Genomic DNA, 21,721 nt, shown 5'->3' on the forward strand with positions numbered 1-21,721 from the left:
CTCCGATTGGCACCACATTCGATTCTCAGAAGGTGACCTTAGAGCCAAGGTTACACGTCACCTTCAGCAAAGCTGAAAACCTGTTGTGTCAGGTAAAACCCCGAGGCCCAAAGAGGGAAAGAAGAAAAGGGAACACGGAGTGCATGTGGTTATTCTTAGAGAAAGCCCCGTTGCCGCCCTTGGGTTGGGAGATTCAGCAGGACTCGCAGAAGTCCGCAAAGCTGTTGCGCCCGTGGCCCTGACTTCATACAACAGAAGCCAGAGGGAGAAATCGGCCCCACGTAGAGGGGCTTGGCAGAGCCCGAGACAGGGGACGCGTGGGCTTACAGCTGCCCTGTCTCCATGGACGTGCGGAGGGTGGGCAGGTGTCCCAGCAGCCTCATGCGGCCACGCGCGCGAAGGATCACAAAACGCGCCCCGAGCCGTCAGCCTGCCCTCGGGGACACGTGCTTGTGCACACGGATGCTGGCCGGGAGGGGGTCACGCCCCAGGTCAGCTCTCCAAGAGCGCGGACAAGCCGAGGCTTCCACTGACCGCGGCCAGGGGTCCCGACTGTATGGAATGAGCCGCATCACAGGAAGGGGGCGGGCGCTGAGCAGAAAAGGGAAGTGTCGGCTGCCGTGCCCCTGCAGTGCAATCACGGTCCTCACTTTCTGACACGGCCCAGAGCCGCCTGAGACAGCGGCCAGATGGCAGAGCGCCGGGAAACAGAGAGAGAAAGCAGGTGGCCAGCGCGGAGGCTGGAGCCCTGGGGTAAGGCGGGTTGCTTCCCTGTCTGAGTCTCCGACGCGCCTTGTCACCGTGGTACCTGTTCCTGCCGCTGGCCGCTGACACTGGCCGTCAGGGAGCACCTGAGGGGGAGGAATGGGAAAATCCGGATGGGGGGCCCCCGCGCAGAGGGGGGGAATTTCCAACAGCACGTGGGCGCGGTGTCGGAGGGTCTGAATTAGCCTCAGGGATGGATGAGCCCGCTTGCACCGGGACCAGGCTGAGCCCCCCGGGCAAGGCTGTGCGTGGGGATCCCGGAAACCACTCTGGACTTACTCCGGAGGCTTGGATGCGCTCAGAGGTGCCATGTACAGACGGTCTTCCATACGGGCAACGGTGCTTCCCAGATCCTGGGGATACACGTTCCTGACGGTCGCTCACGTCAAAGCCCCCGGCAAGCAAGTGCAGATCTGCCGGCCGGCCTGAGTAGCAGGTGTCTCTGGGGACGACGACGTGGTGACGGAGCGCGTCCGCGTCTGGTGACAACCGAGAGAAGACGGGAAAGTTGGGTAGGCAGTGGACGCAAAGGAGGGCAGTGCTATGTGGTCACCATTCATTGGAGACACGCAGCCCGGGCGGATCCCAGTTGGCAGGAGGGACGTGAGTAGTGTCGAGCAGTGGGCACGGGGTCCCCCTTTTGGGGGGTCGAGGACGCCCCGGCTCAGGTGGGGAGGATGCCTGAACGTTGCCGATGCGCGAAATGCTGTGGAACCGTAGGCGTTGAAAGGGTAGATTTTACACCGTCTGCGTTTTGCCTGTTTTTAAAAATCAAGGCAAAGATAAACTCAAGGAAGCACGAGATCCTACCCCCCTGCCCCGCCGGATGGCGTTTTCCCATCCGGTGGAGTGAGGCCGGCAGGAGCTGCCCCCCAGGACGGGCGTGAGCGGGGAAACCAGGAACCCTGTGGGAGGTGCCTACGCTCACCACACCAGGCGCCTGAGACATCACGGCACCGATGACTTCACGCTTCCCCGCAATGTCCTCCACGGGGACTGTCGGCATCGTCGGCCAAGAGCCGCACAGCGTCACTAACCATCTAGTCAAAAAGAGCAACCCTCCCGTGGGCCCCCTGCCCGCCACCCTTGGGTATGAAAGAACCCAGTTGTCTGCTTTTGGGTTTTTCTTTTTTTTCCTTCATCCAGTTTTACAGAAGTTGATGGTTTTGCTCCATCACCATGAGCAAGAAGAAACAGGCAGGGGTCAGTGCAGAGGAAGCAGAATGGGGAACAGGTCCAGGCGTGGGCAAATTTCGGTGCAGAAATTCAGGGCGGCGGGTGAACCGGGGCGGTGGGGCGGGCGTCCATCCACAGGCACCTGCTGCGTGTGCAGCCCCCAAGCAGCTGGTATGGGAGGCTGGAAAAAGGAGGAGAAACGCGGGTTCGAGACGATTATGGGGGTGAAGGGAAAACAAGCCTGGGAAGGCCTGGGTGGAGCAGGGTTCAGCTTGCAGACGGAGGAAGCCGGAAGGTCGCCATAGCTCTGGACTGCTAGGTGCGGGGGAGGCCGGGAAGTTGGGACAGGTCTGCTCCCCGCTTTCGTTTCCTCTTTTATAGCAAGTGTGGTGCCCTGCGGGCAGGGTGGGCTCTGGGAGGTTGGGAGGCAGGAATTGGAGGCTGGGGGCGGCTCCCCAGGTGCACGGTGGCTCAGGTGTGCACCCCTGACGTGTGGGGAGCTGGCTGGATTCTGCACCGTTGGGCTCCAGCCGGAGAAAGTGGTGCACAGCAGGGGAGAAGGGGCTGGGGCACCTAGAAGAGTCCTCAGTAGGCAGGCCGCCTGTCACTGCACAGAGTGAGTGGGGAAGGAGGCAGGCGGTGAGGAATGATCCCCCACAGCTCAGAGGTCTGTGGGGCAGGGAGCAGTGAGGCGGGGGCCTGTAGCTCCTACAGAGGAAGGATCCCCTGGATGGGGCTGGACGTGGGGGAGAGAGGAGCCCAGATGTGCTGAACTGGCCATGCGTGGGAGGGAGACAGGAGAGGGAGCTTAAGGGGGGCCCAGGGGGAGAGGAAGAGAGCCCATGAAGAGAGGGACCAGCTGGATGGAGGCAGCCAGAAAGCAGACACTGGACGAAATGGGGAAAGGACTGGGTGAGAGAGAGGGAGGGAGGGGGGAAAAAGGAGGGAAGAAAGAAGGGACAAAATGAAGGAAGGAAGGAATGAAGGGAAGAGGAGGGAGGGAGGGAGGAAGGCAAGGAGGGAGGAAGGGAGGAAGGAAGGAAAGAAGAAGGAAGGAAGGAAGGAAGGAAGGGAGGAAGGGAGGGAGGGAAAGAGGGAGGGAGGAAGGGAAGGAAGAGGGAAAGAGGGAGGAAGGAAGGGAAGGAAGGAAAGAAGGGAGGGAAGGAAGGAAGGAAGGAAGGAAGGAAGGAAGAAGGCAGGAGGAAGAAGGGAAAGAAGGAAGGAAGGAAAGAAAGTAGAAAGGATGCAAGGAGGGAGGGAAGAGAAATGGGAAGGGAGAAAGGAAATTTGTGGCTATCTGTTCTGTCAGCACCCAGGGAGCTAATACACCAAGAGTAAAGAGGGAGTGTTTAGAAAAGATAGAAAACATAGACCATTAACACAAGGAAATTACAGAAAACACCATCATGTGTGGTAAGAGAGAGAGAGGAACCTCCAAGAAAAGATAAGGAATTAAAAGGATGAGGTCATAGGGAACACAAAGGCAGGAAGAAACAGCAGAGGCAGTTAGTGGCTGAGAGGGAGAGAAATACTTAGAGACCTAAGACCCTCGTTACAACTCACAAGTGACAACAACAATCACCAAGGAACCAACCCCAGCAAAAATACCACCAGGGAGATGGTGGGCAGACCACAAGACCCCACCCCAAACCCAAGCGTAGCATCAGGTGTTCTCTGTTGAGTGCAGCTTTATGTGACCAGATCCCTTTGCTTTTGTCCTTACGTGTTGAAAAAGTTTTTAATAGACTTTGTTTTTTTTTTTTTTTAAGAGCAGTTTTAGGTTTACAGAAACATTTAAGTCAAAATTAAGGGATTCCTATATATGTGCTTCCCCTTGGACCTCGTCTCCCCCATTATTAATATTTGGCATCAGTGTGGCACAGCTGTTATAATTGATGGACCAATATTGATACGTGATTATTGATTAAAGTCCACGGTTTACATTAGAGTAACTCTTGGTGTTGGACATTCTTTGAGTTTGGACAGATGTGCAACAACATGGATCCACTGTTATAGGATGATAACAGAGTAGTTTCACTGCCCTAAAAATCCTCTGTGCTCCACCTGCCCATCTGTCCCTCCCCCAACCCTGAAGACAGCTCACTTTTTTCTGTCTCCATACTTTTTCCTTTTCCAGAATGTCATAGAGTTGGAATCATACAGGATGTATCATTTTCAAGCTGCCTTCTTTCACTTAGTAAATCATTTAGGCTCCTCCATATCTCTCTGTGCACTTACCCCTTTTTATTTTCCTCTTTTATTTTTACACACCCCTTTCGATAGTTGCAAAACTCAAGTTTTTAAAAAAAGAAGTTAAAAAAAAAAAGACAAACCTCAAAATATTTTTATTACCACAATGGAAACCTGACCTATCATTTCTTTTTCTACTCGCCCCAAATCCATTCTGATTATTAAGACAGAATCAGAGTGTGTGTCAACTATACTCCTATTAAAAACATTTTGGAGGTGCCTGGTGGATCAGTCGGTTAAGCGTCCGACTTTAGCTCAGTTCACGATCTCACAGTCTGTGAGTTCGAGTCCTGCGTCGGGCTCTGTGTTGACAGCTCAGAGCCTGGAGCCTGCTTTGGATTCTGTGTCTCCCTCTCTCTCTGTCCCTCCCCTGCTCGTGCTCTGTGTCTGTGTCTGTCTCTGCCTCTCAAAAATAAATAAACAGCAAAAAAAATTTTTTTAGTTAAAAATTTTTTAATACAAATTAGAAAATTAAAATTGTATGAACCAAACAAGAGTCAGCACAATGAGAAAGTAATAGGAGTGTGTGTAATTTTCTCCCAAGAACTGTGACATATCGGGTGTGGCTTCAAGACTCATCTGGACCATGAGTCAAGCCTGATCAACATGGCGGACGTGTGAATTTGCAGGGTAGATCCGCGGGGCACTGGTAAATCTCCATCCACGCTCTGCGGGGAGATCATTTTGTAACCTGCCTGTCACAGGAAGCTCATTCTGGAGAAGAGAGAAGTCCATGAGTGGGTTCCTGGTTTCTTGGTCATGCGGGCTCTCGAGTAGGTGGACAGCCTGGGCCATTCTCTGCAGGTGGAACTGGAATCCATTTCTTTGACAAATGAAGGCGTAGTCTGGGGAAGGGCTTGGGGAGCCTACGTTCCACCCGGACCCCGGTCAGAGACGGTCCAGACGTGTCCGGGAGGCAGAGTATGTGGAGCCAGGACATCACTCACAGTCCAGCAGCCTGGGAACGACCCTGACTCTCTGTCTCCGCTGTTGTTTTGTGCGCAACATGGCCATCAAGTTGGTGCCCATCCTGGACTCAGCCCTGAGCCCTAGGGAGTGAGTGGATCTTGGTTCCTGTGCTGGACACAATAACATGCCCAGAGACGTGTCCATCTCGATGTCAGCATGGTGGACGTCGTCATAAGGGCCCCGCGGACGTCTATCTCCTCCAATAGATTACAGACGGGAATGATGCCAGAGCATGTGGTCAGTTGACCACCGCAGGGATACAGAGGACACAGGGTGGGCTGGAGCCCGTGTCCAGGCTGCAGGCCAGGCCCTCGGTTCTGGGGGCCCCCTGAGACCGGTTGTAACCTGCAGTGACCCCAGGCAGACCAGCGGGCTGGCCATCAGCCTGGGGATGGTCCTGTGGTTTTCCCCCGGAGCATCCCCCTGGGGAATCCTGTCTGGGTCCTCCTGCCGAGACCCCTCGTGAGAGCTGATTTCCTCACAGTGTGACTGTCCCTCCTTCCAGGGCTTCCTCGTCCTCCCAGCCGCCCCCTGGGACCCTGGGCCACGACCATCCTGTTTTGCATGCTGCTGGACCCAGCGTTACCCCTGACTCAGGAGCACCAGGGTAAGGGCGTGAAGCTGTCTGACCCTTTTCTGCCCGCCTCATTCCGCGTCCTGTGTCCCTGGGGACACGTCCTGACACGTGAGGTCTCTGGGTCCTTCCGCACCTTACACGCCTGCACAAAGTGTGTGCTGTCCAGCCTGGCCCCTGCCGTGTGCGTTGCACGTGATGCTGGTGAGGTCTGCTCACTCCGGAGTGCCCTGGGTCCAGGGCTGTGCACAAGCTGGCTGGACGTGTTGTCAGAGTTCTGTTGACCGTCAAAGACTTTCTCGGCTGCGTTATGTCAGGGATTTGGTCACTAACTGACAGCTTCCCTGCTTTCTGACACAAGTTCTGCCTTAGGACCAACCGGAGGAAGCCCGATGTGCTGTCCTAACGTATCACAGGGGCACCCCGCTTCTAGGGAGTCACGTGATCTCCCCCACACCCACAGCCTCTGCTCAGGCACAACCGAATGGCCCCGCTTGTCCACTGTGAAACCTGCCCTCCCCTCTGTCCGCCCTTGAGTCTCTGACAAGTGCCACCGATGGTGGCCGACTCCCTCACCGTGCTGAGCTCGCAGTAAAAATAGTCTCTGCTGGTTCTCACTTGGTTGGTCTTGGCTCACGTACACGGTAGGCGTCCTCACATGGAGAAAAGGCACGGAGATCCAGGCAGGAAGGGGAGATGGGAGCGGGGCAGATTCTGAGGATGTGCCAATGCCCTGGGGCCACCTGGGGTGGGACAGGGGAAGGGCACAGCATGTCCCAGCCTTGATCTTTGCTTACAAGATACGGGATGGGTCAGCGGGTGGGGAGTGACGATGGGAAAAGGGCAACTTCTGAATCCGGTGGCTACGTCTTTCAGATGTTCCAACCACGGAATTGGTCCCCAGTCTAAATATGAAGTTTGACCGAAGGACAATGGAACTGAGTTGGGACTGCAAAGAAAACACTACCTACCTCGAATGTGTGATGATCCACAAGGAGAAAGGAGAGATCAGAAAAAAGGTAAGATGGTTTGATAAAGTCATCTGGTATCCTTCACGAGGCTCTCTTCACGTTAGGAATAAGGCTACAACAGGTGGGAATGGACAGCATGGGTATGACGTTGGGACACATCATGGTTCTAGATGTACCAGGGAGATAAGGACTGGCCCGTGTCCAAAAGGTGCCTGGGGGCCCGATTCCCTGGGGGACTTAGCAACTCCTTGGAAAATGTCTTATCCCAAAAGGAAAGGGAGGGCGGGGCTCCCCAGAAAGGATGCCCAGCTCAAAGCTCCTATGAGGTTAGACCTGTCACAGGCTGTAGGGTGGGACCCTTGGGGATGATCACCCACCCAAAGAGGGCGAAATGAGACAATCTGGTGGGATGCGGGACCCAGGGCCACAAGGGCAGATTCCGATCGGGAACCCGAATGTGCCCAGAATTTCCAGGGGGCACTTTCCGGGAGACGGAATGTCCAACAACAGTGATCAGGGGGAAGACATGCGGCTTATTCTGTGATTTTCAGGCTTTGGTGTCCCATCAGAGGGTGTTGCTTAGGGGAACCGCTGTCCTCCCACCAGAAACTGCAGCCTTTTGCCCGGTGGATCCATCCAAACTCATCCACACGGCGGACTTAATCCCAAGAAAGACATAGCATTAGTCCCGAGTGTTCGATGAAAACAAGGTCACAAGGCTCACCAGATACAATGGTAACATGAAGCCTGTGACTGTATGAGGGTTTGAGACAGGACAAGAAAACTCCCCCACCTGGACCCCACTGAGCCAGAATCTGCATTTTAACCGGATCACTGGTGACTGAGGGCCCCAGGGAAAGAAGGCCTCTGTTCCCGCCTTCTAAACAACACTATACACTGCAGGGTTGAGGTCCCACCTACATGTTGGCACGCCAACACCCACCCAGAGAGTGTGCATGGGTGGTGGTGACTTCACGGGGTCAGTGGATGAACAAACGACATCCAGATGAGAAGAAAAAATGTCCTAATCCGCTGACTGGTTGCATCTTTTTAGCCCAAGAACAAAGACTGTCACTGCAACTTTTCCCATGATTCTCTCCATGGGGGAATCACGTTCGTGGTTAAAGTAAATAGCACCCAAGGACCGATTCCAGAAAAACTGGTCTACGCTAACCCAGGTAGGGAAAACATCACAGTGATCCTTCTGGACATCATTACCCTCAAGGCATGCCCAATGTTGTCTTTCTTGTCTGACTTTGCTCACTTAGCACACATAACACCTTCTTTTTGTAACGGAATACTACTCCATCGTGTGTATACGCCACATCTTCTGTATCCATCCATTCAGCAACACCGTTTAGGCTGTGTCCACACGTTGGCTATTGCGAATCATAATGAATGATGATTCACATTATTGTGAATGTGTGCCATAATGAACATGGGGGTGTGTATACCTTTTGGGGATCCAGATTTCGTTTCCTTTCGGTATAGACCCAAAAGTAGGGATTGCCGGGCCATATGAGAGTTCTGCGGTGAATATTTAGAGAAACTTCCTAATTTTTCCACAGTGGCTGCACTCACTCACATTCCCACCAGCAGTGCACAGGGTTCCCTGTTGCCCACACCCTCCCCGGTATTGATCTCTCCTCTTTTTCATAATAGCCATTTAGCGGGTGTGAGATGACAGCTCCTTGCGGCTTTGATTCGCATTTCTTTGATGATGAGTGATGTGGAGTATCTTCCAACGTAGCCGTTGGCCATCTGTGTATCTTCTTCTGAAAAATGTCTATTCAGGTCCTTTGCCCTATTCAGGTTGTTTCAGTTTTGGGGGGTCTTTTGTTGTGTTTGTTTGTTTTCTTTTGTTGTTTTCTCCTTCTCCTCCTCCTCCCACTTCTCCTCCTCCTCCTCCTTCTTCTCCTTCTCCTCCCAAACCCAGAGTCAAATGCTTAATGGACTGAGCCACCCAGGCGCCCCTTATCTGTGTGTTCTTAAATTTTCTTCATCAATGTCGGATAATATTCAGTATACACATCTTTCACCTTCTTGGTTCAGTTTGTTCCTAAGTATTGTATTCCTTTTGTTGCTATCAGAACAAAGGGATTATTTCCTTTTTTAAATTTTTCTTATTTTTTTTAAAAATTTTTTAACGTTTTATTTATTTTTGAGACAGAGAGAAACAGAGCATGAACGGGGGAGGGGCAGAGAGAGAGGGAGGCACAGAATCGGAAGCAGGCTCCAGGCTCTGAGCCATCAGCCCACAGCCCGACGCGGGGCTGGAACTCACGGACTGCGAGATCGTGACCTGAGCCGAAGTCAGACACCCAACCGACTGAGCCACCCAGGCGCCCCTTATCTGTGTGTTCTTAAATTTTCTTCATCAATGTCGGATAATATTCAGTATACACATCTTTCACTTTCTTGGTTCAGTTTATTCCTAAGTATTGTATTCCTTTTGTTGCTATCAGAACAAAGGGATTATTTCCTTTTTTAAATTTTTCTTATTTTTAAGTAATCTCTACACCCAATGTGGGGCTCAAACCCACAGTCCCAACATCAAGAGTCACATGCTCTACCAGCTGAGCCAGTCAGGCACCCTGGAATTATTTTCTTAATTCTCTTCCTAAACGGGTTGCCATTAGAGTATACAAATACTGATTTTTGCATGCTGATTTTGTATCCTGCAACTTTATTACATTTATTTATTAGCTATAATAAAAGTGTTTTTGGGGGCACCTGGGTGGCTCGGTTGGTTGAGCGGCAGACTTTGGCTCAGGTCATGATCTCGCGGTTCGTGAGTTCGAGCCCCATGTCGGACTCTGGGCTGACAGTTCAGAGCCTGGGGCTTGCTTTGGATTCTGTGTCTCCCTCTCTCTCTGCTCCTCCCCTGCTTGCACTCTGTGTCTCTCTCTTTCTGAAAAATAAATAAATATTTTAAAAAATTAAAAAAAAATTAAAGTGTTTTTGCTTGTTTAGTTTTTAGGGGTTTTTTGTACACATATGATTATATTATCAGCAAACAGATAATCTTGATTTTTTTTTTAATTTCGATACCTTTATTTCTTTTTCTTGTCTAATTGCTCTGGCTAGGATTTCCCATGCTATGTTTAAATTGAGGTGGTGATGGGGCACCTGGGTGGCTCAGTCGGTTAAGCAACCAACTTCAGCTCAGGTCATGATCTCACAGTCTGTGAGTTCGAGCCCCACGTCAGGCTCTGTGCTGAAAGCTCAGGGTGGGTCTGTTAAGCGTGCGACTCTTGATTTCGGCTCAGGTCATGAGTTTGAGCCTTGCATCAGGCTTCCCGCTGACAGCACTGAGCCTGCTTGGGATTCTCTCTCTTCCTCTCTCTCTCTGCCCCTTCCCACCTCTCCCTCTCTCTCTCGAAATAAAAAGTAAATAAAACAAAATGAATTTGGAAGTGTTTCCTCTTCTTCTATTTTTTGGACGTGTTTAAGAAGGACTGGAACGAACTATTCTTTGAATGCTCGGTAGAGGCTCCAAGCATAAAGCCTGTGGTCCCCTTGCCCAGATTGTTTCCTTCTTGTGTCTTCTCAGGTGGCGAGGGCACCGCTGCCCAAAACTTCTCCTGTTTTATCTACAATGTGAACTTCATGAACTGCACTTGGGCGAAAGGTCAGGCTGCGCCTGATGACGTCCAATATTTCTTGTACATACTAGACTTTAAGTAAGTGTCGACCTTACGTAGGCGGCCTTGAAAAGCACAGGGCGGGAGGGGGGGACGCCCTGACCGGTCTCCGAACACCTTGGAATCTTGTAGGGAAAAAAGGGAAAGAGAGTGTCCTCATTACGTGACGGACTCAGGAACCCACGTCGGATGTCACCTGCACGATCTGTCGGGATTAACGTTCCGCAATTACTTCCTGGTGAACGGCACCAGCCGAGAGACGGCGGTCCAGTTTTTTGACACGATTTTGTCCTTGAAAAACATAGGTGAGAACGGCGTCCTGTGGGGTGAACCCATGCTTGGCAGGCGAGCTTGGGACAGGATTTGCCGGGACACCAGCCCGCGTTTCCTGGGGCTGCTGTTAGCACCTGGCCACAAACTGGGGGGGTTGGAAGAACGGAAATGTATTCTCTCGCAGCTCTGGAGGCCAGAGACCCCGAGTCGAGGTGTCCATACGGTTCCTTCCTTCTGGAAGGTGGCCGAGTAAGGGGGCCAGCACCCCTTCTACTCTGAACTCGCTGTGGTGAAAAGGTGTGGTGCCCCTGCCCCCCACCGTCCACTGGAGGAAGCCAGAGCCCCCCCCCCCGAGGCCCCCACAGCGAAGTCCCAGCAGGACAGAGGGGGACATTCGGACCGGGAGGTGGCGGGAGGGGAATTCGGGCTCGCTTGTGGGCCTCCCCATGTGGTAGCGGGCACAGCCTTCTCTTGCCTTTTGGGGGGACCCCGTTGACAAACAGATGCCAGCTCACGTCTCCCCCAGCCCCCTCTTGCAGAGCCACCTGTTGGGGGAGCTCTAGGTGGCCGCTGGGGCCCCTGGGACTGTCACAGCAGGACAAACGTCCCCTGGCCCAGACGTGGCCACCTTCCTTCCGAGGGAATCCCGACTTTTCTCTCTTCTTCCCCATGTTTCTAAGACTTTTATGTGACCCAGGAGGCCCCAAGATTATTGCAAACTTCAGCCCTGTGATACTGTGACTTCCGATCAGCCACTCTGGGTCTCCCTCCCGGCTCTGTGGCCCAGGGCTGACCAGACCCTTTGAATTTCCCGGGGTCCAGAGCCCTGAATGTGTCTTTTGTTATGTTAACGAGGTGACCGCGGAAAAGCGCTCGGGTTGGGGGCCGGTTGCCAGGGTTACCAACCGCAGGATCGGTGGCTTTGAATTTTCAGTTCCCTCCTCTGACTTCGGCCAGGGGCAGGGGGGATGGGAGAGGGGCTGGGGGCCCCAAGGGGCAACGGTTTAAGGAGTCGAGTCTGCGTAAGGAAGGCTGCGTGCCGTCCCGAAAGGACGGGGACAGTCTTAGCAGTCTGTGCGGGTTTTCCGTGACGGAACGCGCCCCCTCCCACCTCCGGGGTTGAGGACCGAATGTGGCCGCCGGGAGGAGACACAGACCGCACGTCCCCAGCCTTGGCGCGACCCACCCCGCGGGGTATCCCTTCGCCGCTCGCCGGGTCAGGACGTGCGTCCTCTCCGCCCGGCTGTCCCCATAGTGGCCCCGTGTCCGCTCAGCCCCCCCTGCGTCCCTCCTTCCCTCCCCCGGGGTTCCCGGGTCCCTCCCCGCAGCCGGCCACGCGGTCGCGCGTGCGCACCGCCAGCCCTGCCCACGCGCCCGCCCGCGGTCCCCTTTGGTGCTCCAGGGGACCCCTACCGGCTGCCCCTTGACGCCCGGCGGGCGGACCTGGGCCGGAGCCCCCGGGGCTCAGGGCCGTGACCTCGGTCCCCCTCGCAGAAATATACAGCCCGCCCAACAACGTCAGCGTCGACTGCAACCCGTCCCACTGCCAGATCCTCTGGGACCCGCCCAGGACCCGACACCCCTCGTCCGCCTGGGACTTCAACTACCAGCTGCGCATCCAGAAACAGGTCAGTGCGCTCGGCCCCGGACCGGACGGCGTCGACCCAGAGGGCAGACCAGCGCCCCGCCCCCCGCCGCGAGGGCCCGGTGCGCGCGGCCCGGCAGCGATGGGTGAGGCGGGGCGGCGGGGCAGAGGAGGACACGGTGCCCCCCGCGGGACGGTCACCCCGCGGCCGGTCCCAGGGCGAGGGGACACCCCCGGCTGCTCCCCGAGCGCCGTCGGGGCTTGGAGGTGAGCAGGCCGAGGCGGGACGCACAGGCCCTGGCACCCGCCTGGAGAAGGGGGTTCTTTCCTCCAGGACCGCCGGGACCCAGTGTAGACAAGGCAGGTTCGCTCCGCCACGACCACGGGAGGCCAGGGGGGGCAAGGCGGACTCTCTCTTCCCCATCAACGGAGACTCGGTATAGACAGGGGGGAAACTAGGCTCCGTATGGACGTGCGCCCAGTGTAGACAGGGGGGACGCTAGGCTCCATATGGACGTGCGCGCAGTGTAGACGGGGGACGCTAGGCTCCATATGGACCTGCGCGCAGTGTAGACAGGGGAACGCTAGGCTCCATATAGACGTGCGCGCAGTGTAGACAAGGGGACGCTAGGCTCCGTATGGACGTGCGCGCAGTGTAGACAGGGGGGACGCTAGGCTCCGTATGGACGTGCGCGCAGTGTAGACAGGGGGACGCTAGGCTCCGTATGGACGTGCGCGCAGTGTAGACAGGGGGACGCTAGGCTCCGTATGGACGTGCGCCCAGTGTAGACGGGGGACGCTAGGCTCCATATGGACGTGCGCGCAGTGTAGACGGGGGACGCTAGGCTCCGTATGGACGTGCGCCCAGTGTAGACAGGGGGACGCTAGGCCCCATATGGACCTGCGCCCAGTGTAGACAGGGGGGACGCTAGGCTCCGTATGGACGTGCGCCCAGTGTAGACAAGGGGACGCTAGGCTCCGTATGGACGTGCGCGCAGTGTAGACAGGGGGACGCTAGGCTCCGTATGGACGTGCGCCCAGTGTAGACAGGGGGACGCTAGGCTCCGTATGGACGTGCGCCCAGTGTAGACAGGGGGGACGCTAGGCTCCATATGGACGTGCGCGCAGTGTAGACAGGGGACGCTAGGCTCCATATGGACCTGCGCGCAGTGTAGACAGGGGAACGCTAGGCTCCATATAGACGTGCGCGCAGTGTAGACAAGGGGACGCTAGGCTCCGTATGGACGTGCGCGCAGTGTAGACAGGGGGACGCTAGGCTCCGTATGGACGTGCGTGCAGTGTAGACAAGGGGACGCTAGGCTCCATATGGACGTGCGCCCAGTGTAGACAGGGGGAGCCCTCTCTCCACTTCCAGCTGCGCCCAGTGTAGACAAGGGGGAGCCCTCTCTCCACATCCGCCTGTGCCCAGTGTAGACAAACTCGACCTCCAGCCCTTGCTTGGCCCCATCCGCCACTGGCTTGAACCCCAGGCGTGATCAGGCCCCGTTTCCCTCCGTGGACGAGTCCCACCCTCAGTCCCCACGTGACTCGGGTGAAGGCAGCTCACAGGGCCTCAGCCGTCCCCTGGGCCCCGGGGTGTGACCCTTGACCACACTCCCAGGGGACAACGTGTGAAAACTGTAAAAATGTGCCCAATGCAGAAAAGTACATCTAGTTCTGTTTGTTTTTTTCTAGGACAACAAGGAACACGCCGGAAATCAACTGGTGAGTTGAAACCCTGACCCAGAAGATTCCTGTGAGCGTGACCCAGATTTCTTCCTGCCAAACACCTGTAGTGGGTGGACGTCAACGTCCTTTATGGGGACGTTTCCTAAGTCCTAGGGACACTCTGACCTTCCGTATCGTCTTCTGTCCAATGGGGCTTAGCTCGGTCCCCGTCTCTGCTCCTGGCCCTTGTACCTGCTGAGTGATTTCTACTTGGGGGAGCCCCCGAGACCACGTGTTTCTAGACAGTTCTGATGCTCGGCCCCGGAGGGAGCGTGCTTCTGAACCTGTCAGCTGCCTCGGTGGGGCCGTTGGAAAGGCATCCCCCCCCCGCCCGCTCCCCCCCACCTCCCGCCCCAGCCCTTCTTTGCTGAACACAGGAGACCCTGCCTTGAAACTTTTCTCTTCTGTCCAAAGATCGACGTGACCGGCAAATCGGAAAATAAATACAACTTCCCGAGTCCAGAGCCCAGACCCAAGCACACTGTAACGATACGGGTCTCAGACGCACGGGGACAGCATTGGAGCGCCTGGAGCCAGCCCGTGGAATTCGGTACGTGACCCGGGAGTGCCTCCGGATCCATCTGTTAGCCCGTCCCGTCTCCCTGGAGGCTCACGACCCAGGGGTTCCCGTGCGCTTGTCTGTGCTCCTTCAGAGGAAGGACAAACGCCCCGCAGCCTCCTGAACCGGCCACCCCAGCCGGAAGGGGTCTCCTGGTCTGACACTTGTAGGGCGACTTTGTTGAAGCCATATGCCTGCAGAGAAAAAAAAAAAAAAAAAAAAACCATATGCCTGGAAATGCGTATGGTTGGTTGGGGGGGTCCATTTGTATTTATTTTTTTATTTTTTAAATTTACTTATCTATTTGGTCCATTTCTATTTTATTTGGAGGTTAAAGTTTATTTGGTCCACTTTTATTTTATTTGGGAGGTTAAAATTTATTTATTTGGTCCATTTCTATTTTATTTGGAGGCTAAAATTTATTTATTTGGTCCATTTCTATTTTATTTGGAGGTTAAAATTTATTTATTTGGTCCATTTCTATTTTATTTGGGGATTTGAAATGTATTTACTTGGTCATTTGGTTTGTTTTTTAGAAATTAATTTTTTTGGTCTTTTTTTTAAAATGTTTATTTTTTTATTTAAAAAAGTTTTTTTAATGTTTTTATTTATTTTTGAGACAGAGAGAGACAGAGCATGAGCAGGGGAGGGGCAGAGAGAGAGGGAGACACAGAATCGGAAGCGGGCTCCAGGCTGCGAGCTGTGAGCGCAGAGCCTGATGCAGGGGTTGCAGTCATGAACCCTGAGATCATGACCAGAGCCGAAGTCGGATGCTTATCCGACTGAGCCACCCAGGAGCCCCTAAATGTTTATTTTTGAGAGACAGAGCAGGAGCAGGGGAGAGGCAGAGAGAGAGAGAGACACACACAGAATCCAAAGCGGGCTCCAGGCTGTGAGCTGTCAGTGCAGAGCCTGATGCAGGGGTTGAAGTCATGAACCATGAGATCATGAGCAGAGCCGAAGTCGGACGCTTAACCGACAGAGCCTCCCAGGCGTGCCTTTTTGGTCCCCTTTGAAATCGGTTTATCGCACCATCAGAGCACGTTCTGGTGTGGACGGTGCAGAGGCCCCTTTGGCTCATGGGCAGCTTTGCGGGAAGGCTTCGGGGTGGACACTTGGCGGGTCCTCCGCCGCTCTGAGCCTTTCTCCTCCGCGGCCAGCCGGCGAGGGAATGACTGCCGTGTGTCCCCAGTCTGCCCTGAGGGGTACGAGGTGCGTCCCCCTGTCTCCCCAGGCTCCACACAAGCCACAGCCAGCTTTGTGCACGTCTATGTGCTCGTGGTCCTGGGGACCTTCGTCTGTGCCCTGATTCTCAGCTGCTTTGTGAAAAGGTAATTCCAGTGGTGGTTTGGATGGAGCTCACAGAGCCGGTGGTGTGCCCTCAGCAGGGGGTGGTGTAGACGCGGCCAACGGGGGCCTCGTCGGGACCCCCGAGGAGCAGCCCCAGAGCCCCCCAGGGGCCCTACCGAGCCCACCCGTGCGCCCCCACCCTTCAGCCGGATGGGCGCTGGGGGCCCCCGCCCTCAGCTTCTCTTTCTGCCAAAGCTTCCTGTCCCCGTGCGAGTCTCACCGAGGCCTCGGGGCCCAGCCGGCAGCATCCAGTCCGCCCGCCTTTGCACGTGGGGAACGGGGGCTCCTGTGTGGGCAGCAGACGTGTGCCCTCGGCTCCAACAGGGTCTCAGGGCCCCTCACACGCGCCTCGGGATGAAAGGCACACGCAGAAAAGTTAATTCTCACCTACAGGCCGGTGCAGGGCACGGTTTGCGAACCTGGGGCATCTTCGCAGAGGGTGGCCCTCCTGCACGATGGGGGGACCCTCTGGGTGGCCTCCTGTGCCCAGCCCTCGATGGCCCCCGCGTCCTGGCTGGGCATCCGGTGGCCGTTCCCCTCAGGACTTAGGGCGTGGCCAATGGCACAGGACAAGGGGGGGCTGTCCCGGCCGGCTGAATGCGGGGGCCGCACGGCACCCCCGTTGCCCAGGGACCCTGCACCTGGGAGCAGATGGGAACAGGGGCCACAGCCACCGGAACGGTCACAGAGCGCGTGCTTTACCCAAGGCACTTATCTTTGTGAAAAGCTGCTTGTGTTTCCTGTGGAAACAGGAAAAAATGACCACAAACCAGATGTCTTGAAACAACAGAAATGAATCATCTCCCAGCATTGGAGACGAGAGTCTGAGACCCAGACAGGGAAGGACCACTGAGATCCAGGAGGGGCAGGACCCCTGAGATCGAGGCAGGGCAGGACCCCTGAGATCCAGGCAGGGCAGGTCCGCTGAAACCCAGGAAGGTCAGGGCCGCTGAGATCCAGGCAGGGCAGGGCCACTGAGATCCAGGAGGGGCAGGGCTGCTGAGATCCAGGGGGGGCAGGACCACTGAGATCCAGGCAGGGCAGGGCCGCTGAGATCCAGGAGGCACAGGACCACTGAGATCCAGGAGAGGCAGAAACACTGAGATCCAGGCAGGGCAGGGCCACTGGGATCCAGGAGGGGCAGGGCCACTGAGATCCAGGCAGGGGAGGGCTGCTGAGATCCAGGTAGGGCAGGGCCACTGAGATCCAGGAGAGGCAGAACCACTGAGATCCAGGCAGGGCAGGGCCACTGAGATCCAGGCAGGGCAGGACCACTGAGATCCAGGAGGGGCAGGACCCCTGAGATCCAGGAGGGGCAGGACCCCTGAGATCCAGGCAGGGCAGGGCCGCTGAGATCCAGGCAGGGCAGGACCACTGAGATCCAGGACGGGCAGGACCCCTGAGATCCAGGCAGGGCAGGGCCGCTGAGATCCAGGCAGGGCAGGACCCCTGGGATCCAGGCAGGGGAGGACCACTGAGATCCAGGAAGGGCAAGACCATTGAATCCAAGAGGGGCAGGGCCACTGAGATCCAGGAGGCACAGGACCACTGAGATCCAGGAAAGGCAGAAACACTGAGATCCAGGCAGGGCAGGGCCGCTGAGATCAAGGCAGGGCAGGGCCGCTGAGATCCAGGCAGGGCAGGGCTGCTGAGATCCAGTCAGGGGAGGACCACTGTAATCCAGGCAGGGGAGGACCACTGAGATCCAGGAAGGGCAAGACCATTGAATCCAAGAGGGGCAGGGCCACTGAGATCCAGGAGGCACAGGACCACTGAGATCCAGGAAAGGCAGAAACACTGAGATCCAGGCAGGGCAGGGCCCCTGAGATCTAGGGGGGACAGGACCACTCAGATCCAGGCAGGGCAGGGACACCCGTCATTGGATTTAGGTTCCCTCATGCAGGATGAGCTCACATTAACTTGATTACATCTGCAAAGATAAAATTCCCAACAAGGTCCTGTTTCCAGGTGCCTGGACTCAGGACCTGAGTATATATTTTGGGGGGACAGCACTCAGCTGTTCAGGCTCAGATGCACAAATGAAGTCAGGCCGCTGGAAATAGTGCCGACCATAAACCCAGCTCGTGGACAGGAAACTGCCGGCTCGGAAAGCGTGCTCTCCAAGGTTGGAGGGACAGGGGGACATGTCCGGGGACCCCGGGCTACCCCAGGATGCCCGCGATGGGCCACATCCTCCAGTCCATCCCCGTACCCCAGGGACTCAGTCTCGTGTTTGCTCATTTCTCTGAGATTCGAGCCTTCAGTGAAATCGTTCCCCGGAACGTGGCTGTGGCTTCTCACACGGCAGGAGGACGTGTCCCACATCACAGACGGGTGAGGTTACATGCCGGTCTGTCGTTCACACGCTCCTTGTGTCCCCAGGTTGTTTGCGTCAGAGACCTTATTCCCACGGATTCCGCACATCAAGGATAAATGGAGTGAGAACGTTCACACTGACCACCAGGTAGGTGGGGGGGGGGGTGGGCAGCGAACCAGCACGGGGGGTGGGCAGTGAGCCTCCTTCCCCTCCCTTGGTCCCCAGGCTCGGTCCTGCCCCAGGACCTTTGCACGTGCCGGACCGTATGCCTGGAGGCCCCTGTCCCAAGCCGTCCCATCAGGCGGTCCTTTTATGCCTCAGTCACAGGGCGGCCCCGCCCACCGGGCCCCCGGTTCCCATCCACAGCCCTCGGCCACCCGAGCCCTGCTCTCTGGGTTCCCGAAAACCCGACACCCCCGTCCTCCCTGTGCCCCCCAGATCATCTGGGAGAAATCCACCCCGGATACAGGAAAGATCGACCATGAAGAGATCCTAACCGTGGAGGAAGTCACCGTCGCCCCGGAGAGCGTGTGAACCACAAAGTTGCTTCCAGCCCTGGAATGTTCTGGAAGCCGTTTTGTCTTTTCATTGTTTGAACACTTATTTATACGGCGCTCTATTTTTTTACTTTAAAACAACGTGGTCTTTTGCAAGGATGCCTGTAGTCGGAGTTGAACACCGTTGGGTCCTGACCCCATGACGCACCTTCCTTGACCCCCGGGGAGCAATGAGGCTTTCCCTCCCGTGGCTCAGGCGTCCCCCTGCCAGCAGCCGGTGGGGCTGGGGCATGGCCTCTGACACACTTGTCCCATGCGAACAGTGGCCTCCCCGTACAGGGACCATCTCAGGGTCCCGAGCGTAATCACCTGTAAGGGCCCGTTGGTCACAGAAGGTCACATGTTCACAGGCTTTGGGAATCAGGTCGTGGACGTCCTTGGGGACATTAGTCCACAACATGGGGGTCAGGACTTGGACACCTTTGTGTGCAGGCATGGGAGGGAGGGGAGGGGACTTCCTTCAAAGATCCTGGCTACACCTCTGCATCGTGACTTCTGAGAGGGCAAATCCTACGACCTGCAGGCCGCCCTGCGCACGTGAGGGTATGCGCCAGGAGAGCGTCTAATGCGGGCCTTCATGAGACAACAGGGCACATCCAGGACCGGAAGTGAACGTGGCCGGGAAGGATGTCAGCTGCACGTACCTGGGGTGCCCGCAGAAGGTCTCCAAAGCCAGCAGGAGTGTCCCGTGGAAACCACGGCTTACCTCCGGGCTGGATTTGTTCATGAGGACAAAGCTAACGGGAGAGCAAGATGTATGTGGAAAATGTATATACAGAGAGATACAGATACAGACACAGATACAGGTAGATCCATATCGGAATATATACCCAGAAGAGACAGGAAAATATATACGTGGATACATATGCACAAAGAGATACATATTTTCAGAAATACGTGTTGATACGTGTGCACAAAGATATATATTTGCAGAAATACGTGTGGATACGCATGCACAAAGAGATATCTATTTGCAGAAATATGTGTGGATACGTATGCACGAAGAGATACATATTTGCAGGAATACCTGTGGATACGTATGCATGAAGAGATAGATGTTTGCAGAAATACATGTGGATATGTATGCACAAAGAGATACATATTTGCAGAAATATGTGTGGATACATATGCACGAAGAGATACATGTTTGCAGAAATATGTGTGTATATGTACGCACGAAGATATATATTTGCAGAAATACGTGTGGATACGTATGCACAAAGAGATACATATTTGCAGAAATATGTGTGGATACATATGCACGAAGAGATACATGTTTGCAGAAATATGTGTGTATATGTACGCACGAAGATATATATTTGCAGAAATACGTGTGGATACGTATGCACAAAGAGATACATGTCTGCAGAAATACGTGTGGATATGTATGCACGAAGAGATACATGTTTGCAGAAACACATCCGCACATATATACAAATAGATACACACGAAGACGATACACAGATGGTTATCCAGGAATTGGCTCATGCGATGTCGATGGCGGGGCTGCTGAGGGTGAAACCTGCCGGGCAGGTGGGCATGTAGCAGGGGACACTCCAGACTTGAGGCAGAATTCCTTCTCTGGGAAACCTCAGGGTGTGTCCTTGAGGTCTTCGCCTGATTAGACGAGGCCCACCCCCCATGTGAACTAGCATCTCTTCAAGTCAGCTGCTTGTGGATTTTTTGTCCTACCTACAAAACAGCCCGAGTGAGTGTTTGACTGAATAATGGGGACGGAGGGGGGCGCTGTTGCCCATCCATGTGATGCCCATCCACATGAAATGACCGTCACGGAACTATTTAAAGGGTGAACTCATCATGATGTGCCGTCCAGTGGGTCCCCTGTGCCAGTCCTAGGTGACCCCGCCAGGGCAGTGGGCACACGCTCCCGACGGTAGTCCCCACGCCCAACCTGTGCCTTCCCACGGGCTCCTCTGGGCTCAGGCGGGCCGGCCCCGGGGGGAGGGGCTGGTGCAGACCTCCTAGTCCCGGCTCTTTGTTCCACAGCAGCTCCCAACACTCTTGGAGGAGTTCACGGCCGAGTCTCCGACTCACCCCACCTCACGGGTTCCCACAGGTGCTTCTCCATTCTGCCTCCCAAGCCTCCCTCTCCTCTGACCCTGAGCATGTTTTAGAGTCACTTCCTGGATTCGCGAGCAGATGTGATATCAGTCATTATCCTGCTAGTATGAATTTGGAAGCACGGGCCCAGACTCCCTGCATTTCATTCTCATCTGGAAGCGTGGACGGTGTTGTGGGGAATCTAAACTCAGAAGGAGGAGTCTCTGGCCGTGATTCTTTCATTCCCCAACCAGCTAAGAGTTCTGGGTGACAGCCCTCTACCCCACTCCGTTATTCAATCAAACACTCACTGAGGGGTGTTTTGTAGGTGGGACCAAAAATCCGCAAGCAGCTGACTTTAAGTAAAGAGAGGTGGCATCACATGGGGGGTGGGCCTCGTCTAATCAGGTGACGACCTCAAGGGCACACCCTGAGGTTTCCCGGAGAAGAAAACCCTAGGACGAGTCCCAGAGGAATACTTTCATGCTCCACACCTTGCAAAGGCCGTAGGCTGTGGGGACCGGCCAGCCGCAGGCTGGGGGTCAGAAGGACCAGAGTGGTGGCAGGGGCCAGGCCCAGACCTTAGGGTTTTCCTTGGAGCCGTGGTTCTTACAGCCCCGTTGTTCTTACAGGTGGGGCCACACCACTTGTGGGGAGGAAGGCTCCCTCGTGCCTGTGCTCCTGAGATAATGGTCTGGGGCCCACCTCGGCCCCCAGGGTCTCCCATGGTCAAGAGCGTCAGGCGAAGGCACCCGGGGGGGCTGAGCGGCTGGCGGGGGAGGGATCTGAGCCCATGGGGAGTTCACCCCCAGGAAATGAGACCTGGGGACACAGTGGCACTCTTGGAAGGCCGTCTTGAGATCCAGGAGGGACAGGGCCACTGAGATCCAGGGGGGGCAGGGCCCCTGAGATCCAAGCAGGGCAGGGCTGCTGAGATCCAGG

At 55.5% G+C, this 21,721-nt stretch overlaps 1 protein-coding gene and 1 long non-coding RNA gene across 2 annotated transcripts; one reads left to right on the forward strand and one right to left on the reverse strand.

Annotated features, from left to right (window-relative positions):
• The first annotated feature begins 760 nt into the window (after positions 1-760).
• On the forward strand, positions 761-18,814 carry CSF2RA (colony stimulating factor 2 receptor subunit alpha). Its single transcript, XM_042926554.1, is given in 13 exon segments — positions 761-1,811; positions 1,813-1,855; positions 5,666-5,767; positions 6,611-6,753; positions 7,760-7,883; positions 10,259-10,388; positions 10,482-10,654; positions 12,117-12,250; positions 13,903-13,932; positions 14,350-14,485; positions 15,729-15,825; positions 18,227-18,308; positions 18,600-18,814. Coding segments are annotated over 13 exon segments (1,377 nt in total). The 5' UTR covers positions 761-1,724; the 3' UTR covers positions 18,696-18,814.
• Positions 18,791-21,707, reverse strand: LOC122212629. Its single transcript, XR_006199233.1, has 2 exons — positions 21,209-21,707; positions 18,791-20,279 (listed from the first exon to the last, which is right to left on the reverse strand). It is a non-coding gene; the product is annotated as an uncharacterized LOC122212629 (long non-coding RNA).
• Between the last annotated feature and the right edge of the window lie 14 nt (positions 21,708-21,721).

This window comes from Panthera leo, chromosome Y (genome assembly GCF_018350215.1).
Source record: "Panthera leo isolate Ple1 chromosome Y, P.leo_Ple1_pat1.1, whole genome shotgun sequence".
Lineage (NCBI taxonomy): Eukaryota > Metazoa > Chordata > Mammalia > Carnivora > Felidae > Panthera > Panthera leo.